The following is a 13,707-nucleotide window of genomic DNA, read 5'->3' on the forward strand; positions in this document are numbered from 1 at the left end:
CAGTAGATATGGTTGCACAATTTTATTATCCTTTCCATTTCAGATATAAGCTAGTTACAGATAGGTAAAGTAAAGTGGCCAAAGGAAAACAGCCACTGACAGAGTTTGTCTCTGTCCCATGTTCAGTTGTGACCCAAGAGGAATGTGCTGGTGGACAGAGTACTGAATTTGTACTCACAATGTTCAGCCCCAGGTCAGGCCCACCTCATATGAAGTCAGCAACTGACTCTCTCTATGTCTCACCTTCTCCTTCTGTAGGTCAAATCATCATCATTTTTCTAAGAACAGCATAGAAATGCTAATTTTTCATGCATTCATTCACTCAGCATATGTTTCTTGAGTGCACAATTTAGTAGGTAAAGTCAGAAAACACTTAATACAATAAAATATGAAAAGCCTTTTCTTATACATCAGGGAGGGGAAAGAAAATGTGAGTTGTTTTGAAATAGTTTACATTGGTTACAAATGAAGGGGGTGGGGAAAGCTGAAGTGGAGCTAGTCCTGGGATAGGTGCAGAGTTCATCAGGAAGAAACGTTTGCTCCAGGGAATAACCTCTGTCTTCTCATCTTTTCACCCTTTGGCTGCCTATAATTAGTTTAGGACAACTCAGATTTTTTTTCCTTTTTAGTAGAAACCATAAGACTTCATATCTGAAAGGTAAGGAAAGGCATTATAGGAAAGTTGGAGGGGATCAAACAAGGCAGACAGCCCCTTAATGGCAGCTGTGGTTCAGAACTTGGGCTGCATCTTTTCCTGATCATTATCAGTGGAAGTTTGCCTCAAGTGGCCTCCTATTCAGTGCCCGCTATCCCAAGTGTACATATCCTAAGAGTCACTGTGAGTCAGAAAGGTGGATTCAGTGTCCCAGCTGCAGAACACCCACATGACTAGGATTGTGAATCTGACAGAAATATAGGCTCTGCCCTCAGTGCCAGAGAAATCACAGCAGTCTGTGGTCTGCCTATTATTTGTGGGGTTTTAGTTATCTCATGACTAGGATAGGCAAAAGTTAATTGTGCCAAATCCAACTCATGGTGGGTAGAAAATTATTTTTCAGATCTGGTTAAACTTATATAATGGATTGTCTCAATATGGGAGAGAGAGAGAGAGAGAGAGAGAGAGAGAGAGAGAGAGAGAGAGAGAGAGAGAGAGAGAGAGTAAAAGAGGGGATGGGGATACAAAGATAGAGAGGAGCAAGGAAAGAAGCAGGGAGAGAGAGGGGAGAGAGAGGAGGGAGGGATAAAGAATGGAGCAAAGGAAGGAAGTTAGAAAGAAAAGAAAAAAGAAATTGGGCCCCACATAGTTTTTTAAGCATTGAGTTTATGTAAATGATAGAGGCCCAATGCACATATTCATGAAGCTATTGTAGTGGCCTGCAGGGATCAGGTGAAACCCACAGTCCAATGACACCTGCAGCTCCTACCTGCCACTCATGCTCATCCTGGATTCACTGTTGCTGCCCCAAGCTTTCATCAATCAGTCCCAATCTGGTGAGCCACAAGTCCTTGTGTCTGCCCTCCCCCCAAGGGGAGTCAGCCTGTGGGATCGAGCTGAAACTGGTTCTCCAACATACCCCTAGGGATCCCAGATTGCAAGAGGCTAAGGGACCCCACCCCAGCAAGAGTAGGCTGAGGAGGGATTGGGGCAGTGCTCCAGGGCATGTTGGCCAATGTCACTCAGTCTCTATCTGCCAGACCCCACAGCAAGCTAACCTACCGGGCAGAGCATCTGCCCCTGGTGGTCAGTGCACATCATAGAGAGTGGTTGGGCAGCTTTTGCATATCATTAGCATATTACAATTTGATTGGTTATTCTGCCATTCAGTATATTTGCATATTACACTATTTTTAGCTGTAGGCTGATTTGTGGGCTAGGAATGTGGTTGGTAGAAGGTTTAGGTAATGGTGGCAGAGCTAAGTCATCTCTTGAATTTTACAATCCAAGGGCATGTACCCAAGAGAAAAAGAGATGATTCCCATCTTCCCAGGATCACCTTCATGTAGTTAGGGCTGAATTTGAGTTTGCTCCCCATAGCCAGTGAGGACAGGCACAGGGAAATATCTCTAACCTTTTCTGAAGCTGTTGTAGCTCCTGGTCCTTTTGGACATGCAACCAAGGGAAATAAAATCAATAGAACCTTTCTCTTTAGGTCCAGTGCTTAGAGTGATTTGCAGCTGTTTCTCATGAAACTGGTTCTGATCTGGATTCTTGATCTCTTGCCAAGGCTTGGTCTAAGGAAGGAAGGAAAAGCAAAGGTAAAGGTGTTTTAGGAAATGGTGAGAAGTTCAGTGTAGATGCAGAGTAAAATGACAGGTGAGCAGTGAAAGACAAAGATGAAAGCAAAGGAAGGGTGGTAATGTCTGACGAGCCATGCGTTCCATAATGAGCAAGAGGACATTACATAGGCAGTGCCTACTTAACACCCATGTTGGTTCTGAAGCAAGGTATTGACATTATTCCACGGGCTACTGAGTGAAAGGTATTTTGCTGTCAAAGTGATTAGCTGGAAGGTCTGACCTATAACCCTGGCAGCAAGCTGACTTTACAGGAGGAATCAGATTTAAAATAGTTTTCAAAGGTTGAGTCAGGAATTTGTTAGAACAGAAGAGAAAGGACCTGTCCACACTTCAGAAAAGTCACCAGTAACCCCTCAGTGTACATAATGCCAGTTAACCACATGGGGCACCACTAGGCTCATTAAAAAGCCTGAGTCAAACCCTGGGAAGAGCCTAAGTTTCTTTCAAAAATACAAAGTACATATAGGAAGCAGCCATATTATGATGGGTGTGGGGGAGAAAAAATGCTTTCTGAGCCCCTCAAAAAGAGAATTGACTTAGGGGCTCCCAACCTGAATTTTAAAATATGGGCTAATGACAGGCTCTTGAGATAGGGAGTGGGGTATTTGTTCCACCCTGGAATCTTGGAGATTTGGGTCTTTCCTTTTCATTACACCCTAATGGTCTGCTCTGGGTCTTGATCTACACCTTGATCATAACTTCCTCAATTGGGCCCAGATATTGTATCTCCTCTTGTGGGTCTCTCTGACTTATGTAACTTAGCCCCTACTTCAGACATTGAATTTTTTTTACTTTCAACTCAGTCCATTTCAGACTGGTTAGTCATCTGATCTCCACTCTCTCCTTCTCTACATCCTCCTCCTTGGCAGATCCTCCAACCAGTTCTGAGAAAATTCTGGCCAGAAAGGGCTGGCACTGATATGAAACAATACTATTGATTTTAACAAGCAGAAAGCCAGATATTTCTCCAGCAAAATGGGTTTATTCAGAAATAAGGAAGAATCACAAGTTTGGATATGCAGTCTAATGGTTAGCCATGTGCAACTTTTAACTAACTAGGAAAGGAAAGTCTGTTATGGAAGAGAAAAGGAAGTTGAGAGAGCCATTATAAACTGAGTTCTTCCTGTTGTGTCCTTGGTACAAGTACTGCATAGAGCTCCCTCTTTTGACCTTCTGCCTTCATTTTATTTATTTTTTTTTAATTTTTAAAAAATCTTTATTATTCAGATTATTGCAGATGTTCCTCTTTTCCCACCCCATAACTCCCATCCATCTGGTTCCCTCATGACTCCAAGGCTTCCTCCCAACCTCTCACCCTGCTATTTATAGGTGTAATAAATAATGACAGAATGCTCCCTCTACATGGAGAAAGAAATAGACTTACAAATCCAGAAACCACAGAGAATCCCACACAAGAGGATCCAAAGAGGACCACACCAAGACACATCACAATTAAAATTCCAAGGGCAAAAGACAAAGAGTATTTTAAAAGCAGCAAGAGAAAAGCAGTTAGCTACCTACAAGGGAGTACCTATATGACTGTCAGCTTGATTTTTAAACAGAAACTATGCAGTCCAGAAGGGAGTGGCAAGAAATACACAAAGTGAATGGCAAGAATCTAGAATAAAGATTACTCTACCCAGCAAAGCTATCATTTAGAATTGAAGGTCAGAAAAAGAGCTTCACAAATAAGAAAAAGCTAAAGGATTTCATCACCACCAAACCAGTATTATATGAAAGTAGAGGCCCAGTGCACAAAATTAGTGCATGGAGAGAGGAGTGTGTCCCTCAGCCCAGCCTGCACTCCCTCCAATCTGGGACCCTTTGAGAGATGCCCGACAGCCCATTTAGGCCCGATTATACTGGGATCAGGCCTAAACGGGCAGTCAAACATCCTTCTCACAATAAAGTGAAATCATGTGGCATTTGTTTTTCTCTCAGCACAAAATCTCTGGGTCTATCCATGTTGTTGCAGATGACAATATTTCATTCTTCTTTATGGCTAAATCAGTCCATGTATATAGGCACCACTTCTTCTTTATCAATTCATCTGTATGGACATTAGGCTGGTTCCATATCTTGGCTATTGTAAATAAAGCTGCAATTAATATATGGATGTATATGTCTTTTATAAAAAAAAATTTAAATAATTTTTATTTTTCAATTACAGTGGCATATAATGTTATATTAGTTTCAGGTGCAACCCAGTAATTAGATATTATATAACTTACTAAGTGATCATCTAGAACACATGTGTCAAACACAAGGCCCGCCAGGCCTTGCAATGTGGCCCGCACCGCGCTGTCATCACTGCACTCCGCTGCGTTTCCATCACAATGACAGTTTATGACTGTTCAGTAAACCATTCGGCCCGCGATTTAGGCTGGATTTTAGATTTTGGCCCCTTCTCTGATTGAGTTCGACACCCCTAATCTAGAAAAATCCTGTCTCCATCTAACATCATACATAATTATTGCAGTATTATTGATTATATTCCCTGAGCTGGACTTTACATTTCTATGACTATTCTGTAACTACCAATGTTTTTCTTTGTTGATTAAGGTATTATGTCTATGTCCTTATTGTATATGTCTTTTTGATTTAGTGTTTTGAATTACTTCGGATAAATACTCAGAAGTGGAGTTGCTGGGTCCTTCTTTGTCTGCTGTTATAGCCTTTGTAATAAAATCTCTTTTGTCTAGCCAAGACCGGTTTGGCTCAATGGATAGAGCATTGGCTTGGGGACTGAAGGCTCCCGGGTTCGATTCCGGTCAATGGCATGTACCTTGGGCATGTACCGCGGGCATATCCCCAGAAGGGGGTGTGCAAGAGGCAGCTGATCAATGACTCTCTCTCATCAATGTTTCTAACTCTCTATCTCTCTCCCTTCCTCTCTGTACAAAATCAATAAAAAAATAAATAAATAAAATCTCTTTTGTCTGATATAACTATTGCTATCCCAACTTTGTTTTCATTTCCATTGTCAGAAAATAAATTTTTCCTTCCCTTTACTTTCAGTCTGGGTATGTCTTTCCATCTGGAGCCTCTTGTAGAGCCTATGGAAATATCTTGTTTGTTATCCCTTTACTAAGTCATACTGGCTGGGCTGCATGTCTTCCTCCAACCCAGTTATTTCAAGTGGATAAAGTCTATTTTTAAAATAAATTTGAGGTAGGAAAAAAAAAACAAACACAAACTAAGGGACCCACCAGAACTATCACCAATAAAATGAATTCTCTGAATAAAATCAGTATGTGTTTTGATTGGAGCATTTCATCCACTTTTTATTTAAAGAAATAGTTGATAGATATGTATTTATTGCCATTTCATTATTCATATTTTAAATTTGTTTTTCCTTTTTCTTAAAGAAGGCCTTTTAATATTTCTTGTAAAATTCTAGTTTTGTGGTGATCAACTCTAAATTTTTCTTATCTGGGAAACTTTTTATCTGTCCTTTGATTCTAAATGATAACTTTGCTGGGTGGTCTTGGTTGTACATCATTGCATTTCATTACTTTGACTATTTTGTGCCAATTCTTTCTAGCCTGCAAAGTTTCTGTTGAGAAATTAGCTGACAGTCTTATGCGAGTTCCCTTATAGGTAACTAACTGCCTTTCTCTTGATATTTTTAAGATTCTCTCTTTATCTTTAATGTTTGGCATTTTAATTATGATGTGTCTTGGTTTGGGCCCCTGTGGGTTCATTTTGTTTGGGACTCTCTCTACTTCTTGAATTTGTATGTGTATGTCCCATGACTATTCTGTAACTGCCAATTTGTACTTTGTAATCTCTTCACTGCTTTGGTCATGGAAAATTTTTGTCATGTTTTCAAATAGGTTTCCAGCCCAGGCCAGGTAGGGGTTGCTTAGTGGATAAAGTGACAGCCTACCCACTGTTTGCAAGTTCAATGCTCAGTCAAGGGCCCATATCTTGGTTGCAGGTTTGATCCCCAAACCTGGTCGTGATGCACACTGGAGGCAACCAATTGATGTATCTCTTTCACATTTATTCCTCTCTCTCCCTCCCTGCTTCCTTCCCTGCCTCTTTCCCATCCACTCTAAAAATCAATGTAAAAAATATCCTCACATGAGGATTAACAATAACAACAATAAAAAATCAAATAGGTATCCAATACCTTGCTTTCCCTCTTCTTTTTCTGGCACCTCAGTGATGCCCATGTTGCTAAGCTTGAGATTGTCCCAGAGACTCCTTAAACTATCCTCATTTTTTGTGATTCTTTTTCTTTTTGCTGTTTGGATTGTGTGTTTTCTGCTTTCTTTCTTCAAAATCACTTATTTGATTATAAACCTAGAACTGCTGGCTCTAGTGTGAGTATTGGGAACAATTAGCAACAAGCACAGGGTATTCTGAGGCAAGATGCTACTTGTTTAGGGTCTGTGAACCTTTGAGAGCTTTCAGGAAGGTCCACAGAATGAGCCAAGACCAGCTGTTTATATGGAAATGGTATTGGTGGGCCTGCAAGTTAGGTTAGGGCATGGTGTCATGGAATCACCAAGGCAAGGTGAACAGTGTTAGCCCAGGGGATGGAGAGTTTATGTATGGCTCTTGTCTCTGCCAACTGTTTGAGGAGGGTGGAGGGAAAATAAGAACAACGGCCTCCTTGAAGTCAGAGAGTTCAGTTCTTCCCCATGTGTCCCTGGAGCCATTCCCAAACTGCAGCATCACATTTGGAGCTCAGAGACAGTGAGTCCCAGTAAATAAGTGTGTAGGCCTTCTCAAAGGAATGCCTGGGACTCCAGTGGCCTCTGGTTCACTCAGCCACAATTCTAAGCAGTGATCATAGTCAAAAGTTAAGAAAGCTTCTGGAATCCTGTTCTGGGAGTCTAGTAGGGAGCTGGAACTCCTTGCCCCTGAGTGGAGACCTCTGCAGCCAAGATATCCTCTAAGCTTCAGGAGTTTAAATAATTTAAGGAAATAAGTATATTGGTCATGTTGAAAGCTAAATAGAAATATATTATATGAATTTGTCAATATTTAACACTGCAAAATGTATAATTAGGCATATTTTCATTCTTTATTTTAAATTGTTAATGTTTACCTAATAATGAATATAGATTAATATTATAATATTTTGGTAAATTTATGACTCACTATGTGTGTCTGTGTAATGAGATGACCTGGTAGGAGATGGATCTTATGATACCTTGGAGGTTCCATGTGATTCAAAGGACAGATCTAGATCAAGTTATTTGGCTTCAATTTTATTATCTATAATAGAGGCCTACCTGAGAGAATAGAGATGTATATGTAAGATTCAATATTTTAATGGTATCATAATTTCAGCCTAGTACAGCCTGTTATGCCCAATAGTTATGTTTCTTACTGATGCTCAGATAAAATTAATTTTTGAATTGCACCCAATTCAAGAAAATGACAGGGATTACTAAAGGCATTTGTTTAACTAACTATTGAGAATTTATTTAACTTAATATTATACAAATTGAAGAAAAGAGTGAAGGAATAAAATGAAGTCACTATAGTCAAGCTATTAAATTGCTAAAATCAAGTAGGTTAAGGCACGAGGAAATGATTCTACTCTTGCTTTAGCTTGCCTGGGAACTTTTAAAATCTATATATCTACACCTTTATATCTATATATCTATATCTATCCACCTATAACTCTTTATATATCGTATAAATAACCTCTGATTATCCTTTGTGGGTTCTGGGGGGGATTTTTTGTTTATTTGTTTGTTTGTTTGTTTGTTTGTTAATCCTCACCAGAGAATATTTTTCCCATTGATTTTTAGAGAGCAAGGAAGGGATGGGGGAGATACAGAGAGAGAAACATCTATGTGAAAAAGGCACATCAATTGATTATCTCCCACACTTGCCCTGACCAGGGCTGGAAATCAAGCCTGACCTAGGTGTGTGCCCTGGACCACAATTGAACCTGAGACCCTTCAGTGAGGGGGCCAATGTTCTGTCAACTGAGCCAAATCAGCTAGGGCAGATTACCCTCTGAACAATTAAGAAAAGAATGTTCATATCTCCAGAATTCCTGAGACCCGTTATCCAGAACAATGCATCTGAAAGATTATCATCTCAGACCAATCCAGAAGCTAAGAATGCAGGACTGATTCCTCCCCAAAATGTACTTTTTACTATAAGAACTCTCAACTTAAAGGAGTTCATCACCACCAAACCAGTATTATATGAAATGCTGAAAGGTATTCTTTAAGAAGAGGAAGAAGAAGAAAAAAGATAAAAATTATGATCAACAAATACATATATATCAACAAGTGAATCTAAAAATCAAGTGAATTAAAAATCCAAGGAACAGAATAAACTGGTGAATATAATAGAATCAGGGGCAAAGAAAGGGAGTGGATTGATAATTATCATGGGGAAAGGGGTGTGGGGGGGTGCAGGAAGAGACTGGATTAAAATTTTATACCTATGGATTAAGTCAATGGGGGGGAGGGGGAAAAGGAGGTAAGGGCTGAGGGGGGGTGGCGGAAACCGGGTAGAAGGGATCTATGGGGGGGAAAGGAGAAACAATTGAAGTAATCTAAGCAATGAAGATTTATTTAAAAAAAATAAAATAAGATAATTTTTGAAAAAGAACTCTCAGCTTTTCTTCTTCACAACATTCTGGATATTGCCTACTTGCAAGTCTAGTTTGCAAATCTTTACTAACCTTGAATTAAACTTTGTCATTTATTGCTAGCCAAAGCCTCCAGATTCACTTACCCTCCATCAACAAAGTATATTCTTGATCAGATGACTTCAATGTGCTCCTAAATTCAAGTATTTTGAGTGGGTACATTTATATTAAAAAGAGAAAGTTCTTGAAGTTGTAAAATCGAGTTAATATAATTCAAAACTGTCTATAAAAGGAAGATTGTGAGTGAGGTTTACATTTTGGGCTAGTCTCTGTTGTGGTATGAAATACGATAAAATGTGAAACTCTCCATCTGTCCCAACCTTTCCTTCTTCATTCTACTTCAAGGCCACCAATTCCAACCTCCCTCAATCTGCAATAAATGGAAGGGGAAGAGAAAAACAGCCTTAACTTTTGTCCACTATCAAATCCCCAATTAGGTACCATCCTAAGTCTCTTCTTTTTCATAGCCAAACTTTTCAGTTGTTAATACTTTCTCCACAGTCTCAGTCAATTGCCATCACATTCACCCCGCAAGCAACTTTATTTTGGCTTCTCTGTCATTTCAACAGCTCTTCCTGCTTATAATTGATTTCCATGACACTGATTCCAATGAACATATTTCAAACTTGTGCCAAGGGCATGCAACATTCACCTCTGATTTCAAATGTCTTGGTGTCTGCTTGTATTTCACAACATTTGGTTGCCCTGGTTTCTCTCATACTTCTCTCCTTGCTTCTTTTCCTCCTCTGAATGCTCACACTTCTCTATCCAGTTTTGAAAATATGGGAACTACTCAAGATGACAGAGCAACACAATTAGACACATTTAGAGGTTTCCTTGGTTCACCTGTTGTGTCATCCAAAGGAACTGGAGAGGTCAACACATCTGGTGTGGCTCACAGGTAGAAAGGAGGAAAGGAGAAAAGACCGTGGATTTTCAATGTGGAGAGAAGAGGCTTAGGGCAAGCTGCTTTTCTTTTTTGTATTTAATTACCTTAATCAGAAGAAAGAATGAGTACTAGAGAATCCATATGGATTCTTCAAGTTACAGCATTCATTGATTGTACTGTATCTCTTGGCTTACCTATCTGTCGCCTCCACCAGACTGTGAACTGTCCTAAGGAAAAGCTTACCCTTGGTCCTTCTTTCTTTCCTGGCATTGCCAGCATTGGCTGGTATACAGGAGGCAGCAGTGAGAGTGAGACTGGCTCTATGCCTCCTTCCTGAGGAACATTTCCATTCTCTTACCTCCAGGCTATTGAGGAAGAAAATGATGGAACCACGTGTTCTTGGACCTCTGCATGAAAGCTGCTATGTAAATTTAACTGGTTCCTCAATATTTTAACAAGTTGTTTGCCAATGCCCTCAGCATTGATTACATAAACTATATGATTCTGAGACACTGACAAATAAATTCTAGCTGAGGAGAGGTGGAGGTAGGCAAGAGGTGGGAAGGTCTAGGGAAGAGGGAGCTGAAACAGGTGTGGTACAAAATGGAACATCTGAGGCACCAGCTCTTGGTTCAGATGAAGTCATCACCCTTAACCCTTAACCTGCCAATTAAAACTTGGCTCCAGAGACTGGGAGAGCCACTTGAGGAGTGGGAGACAGTGACAGGGAGGAAAATAGGAAGTTGTAGCAGAGACTGAGTTCATTGTTCAAGGCAGTAAATCCAACACCTTACAGGTAACTATCTTAGCAAAAATGCATGAATGAAATAATGAATTGTGGACAATGCCTATAATGAAGGCTGGGAGTTGGGGATAGCAGCTTAAAAAGATGAATCTGTTGGATCCTACTGCAGCACCTCATACTTTCTAATTATTTTACTGTTATGTATGCTCTAGAAGTAATTTCTGTCTCCTGTTTCCAGGGCTGGCTTTTTTGCACTTACCATGGGCATGGTAAGTTCAGAGGCAATGAGTAAGAAGATCTATGGGGAGATTACATTGGACTCTTCAGCGAAAGGGAGAAGAGCCCCAGAGAAGGCCAAAGATGGGTAGCTGAACACCAAAGTAGCCATGCCCAGTCCCCAGGGCCCTTCAGAAAAGTGGTTTGAGTCAGGGAGGATCTCGGGGGGTATATTATCAGATACTCAATCTCTTTCTTCAAGGGTGATTCCTGGAAGACATATAAATTAGTTGGGTGGGTGAGAACCATGAAAGGGGACTTTACAGGAAGGAAAAACAGGGCCAGCACTATCACAGACCTCAACATGACTGACACACCCTAGGACTGTAAGGTGCACAAGGTATGCCACTGAACATAGCAGCTCTAACAGACTTCAATGTGCAAAAGAGAATGTGGGGGCTCTCGCCTGAGTGAGAACACTGACCTATAAGCAATGGACAAGTCACTTCACATCTCTACACCTCAGTTTTCTAATCTGTAAAATGGGGTAACTAGCCATTTCACATGAGGCAATCTATACATTCACTCACATAATACCTGACATATAGGATCTATTCAATAAATTTTTGTTCCCTTCATTTCCTATGTCAAGACATAGAATGCAGAAATAAGCAGCAAATCTGAACATTAGCCAGAGCAGGCAAGTTAGGGCTGGCTGGGAAAAACAAATAAAAATCTGCAATACTGTTTGTCAAACTGCCTGCTCTCATTGAACAAGACTTTGGGCTAGTTCCTCAGGCACTTGGCTGACTCTGGCCAGTGAATACATTAGTCAGATGCTTGGTGTGCTCTCTCCCCTCCTTTTTTATCTTCCTTCTTCCTCATTTCCTTTATGTACTCTATTCGTGCAATGTGCACTTTATCAAGTATGTAATATTTCCAAGGCCCTGTGTTACATGGAGATGTCACTTGTGGGAAACTCACAGCCAGAGTAGAATCAGGACTCTAATTCATCATGAGATTAAGCTTCCTTCCCTCATCTATAAAGTGGGAATTATGGCAGTGTCTAGCCTGAAGAATTTTCTGAGGATTAAATGAAAGAATTTGTAGAGCAGGAATAGTGAGTGTGCAAACACATTACTAGTAAATGCTCAATGATTGCCAATTACAATATTATTAATATTTTTTGTCATAGATGCAAGCAATTATAACACAAAGCAGATCTTGGGTAAGGGACTAAGAGTGCTAGAGAGGCCCAGAAGAGGCAGAGTTCAGTCAGTGGGGGACAGTGAAAACTGTGACACTGTCACCAGTGGCATCTCCTAGTTTCTCTACTGCATGGCCCTAATCCCAGAACACCAGCAGCACTATAGGGGAGAGGTCTGTGAGGTCCTCAGGGATAGGGACTCCTTCCAGTGGTGAGTGAGTCTGTGGGGCAGCCCAGTGTGTCCTGCTCAGCTGCAGGCTGTGTCTGTGCTGTCTGATGTCACCTCAGATGACTCAGGGCTAGGTGGAGGCGGCCACAGCTGCCCTGTTACCTACAGTGCGAGGATGCTCCCTTGAGCCCCTTCTCCAACTACTGAGTTTTTTCCAGTGTGAGTAACATGGAAAAGGTTGTCAACAGGAAGCCAATTTCTTGAATGTTGACTCTAATGGTAGAATGACTACACCTTTGGGTTCCTGGAGAGAACATGGAATGCTGGGAAAGAAAGAGATGCAAATTGAAGATGAACAAGTTGGGAAAGACAAGGAGCTGATCCCTTCCCAACTGCCTTCTGATGCTCTTCTGATGAAGGAGAAAATACTGTTTTCCAAAATCCATCAGTCAGAAACTTGGAATTATTCTGTCTCCCAGTTCAAGTTGAACTTATTAAAGCAACACCATTGATGCTGACTTTTCTTTGCAGCAGACTTTCTCTGGAAACCTCTCACATCTCTGACCTCACATTCCTCTCACCCTATCTTCTCCCCTCTTGGGCTAGACATTGGGCAGGGATGCAAAAAATGCTCAGCTGATGAAAAGTTTAGATTCATTTAAAGGACACACACACAATTTCAGGGTCTAAGATTTTGGAGATGAAATCTTCCTTACTTATTTTTTTTAAATATATATTTTATTGATTTTTTTTTTTTTTTTTTTTTTTTTTTTTTTTTTTTTTTTTTTTTTTTTTTACAGAGAGGAAGGGAGATGGATAGAGAGCTAGAAACATCGATGAGAAAGAAACATCATCCAGCTGCCTCCTGCACACCCCCCACTGGAGATGTGCCTGCAACCCATGTACATGCCATTGACCGAAAATGAACCCGGGACCCTCAGTTCGCAGACCGACACTCTATCCACTGAGCCAAACCCGTTTTGGCATCTTTACTTATTTTTATTGATTGGATGTTGGAAATCTTCCAGGGTGTCCAGCCACATGTTAGGTGCTGTCTAGAGTGTATGTGGAAAGAAGAGAAATAGGATCCAATTTGCTGTTCTTGGATGTTTTTAGAGAGACTAACTGACATAACTAAAAAGCAAGAGAAAAAACAAAGAATGAGTGACCCCATGGTACAGGCAGAGAAATCAGAAGGGGTGGGGCTTAAGTTGGCTTTCTAGAAAGGAGTGAAACTGACAAAGGGAAAGAGAACAAGGCATTTTAAGTTGGGTGACAACGTGAAGACAGCCTGGAGGCAGGGAGTTGACATTTTTTTATTTTTCCTTTATTTTAATTTGAAGCAATTCAAAGATATTTATTCAATAAAATAGTAAAACACAAATAAAAAATAAGGACTAGGAAAGTGTGGGGGGGGAACATAGTGGCTCTTTATTTTATTTTATTGATTTTCCACAGAAAGGAAGGGGGAGGGAAAGAGAGACAGAGGGATTGATGAGAGGGAAACATCAATCAGCTGCCTCCTTCATACCCCCCACTGGGGATGTGCCCTCAA

The 13,707-nt window shown here is 40.5% G+C and overlaps 1 protein-coding gene across 1 annotated transcript in view; it reads right to left on the reverse strand.

The window, feature by feature from the left end:
• Positions 1-13,231: 13,231 nt before the first annotated feature.
• LOC118724854 (cytochrome P450 4A11) overlaps positions 13,232-13,707 on the reverse strand; it is a 34,939-nt gene continuing 34,463 nt past the window's right edge. Inside the window, exon 12 of the mRNA XM_045584571.1 lies at positions 13,232-13,286. Within this exon, the coding sequence (XP_045440527.1) occupies positions 13,274-13,286 (13 nt within the window). The 3' untranslated portion in view covers positions 13,232-13,273. The remainder of the gene's footprint in view (positions 13,287-13,707) is intronic.

The sequence above is a fragment of the Pipistrellus kuhlii genome, unplaced genomic scaffold (genome assembly GCF_014108245.1).
Source record: "Pipistrellus kuhlii isolate mPipKuh1 unplaced genomic scaffold, mPipKuh1.p scaffold_m20_p_2, whole genome shotgun sequence".
Lineage (NCBI taxonomy): Eukaryota > Metazoa > Chordata > Mammalia > Chiroptera > Vespertilionidae > Pipistrellus > Pipistrellus kuhlii.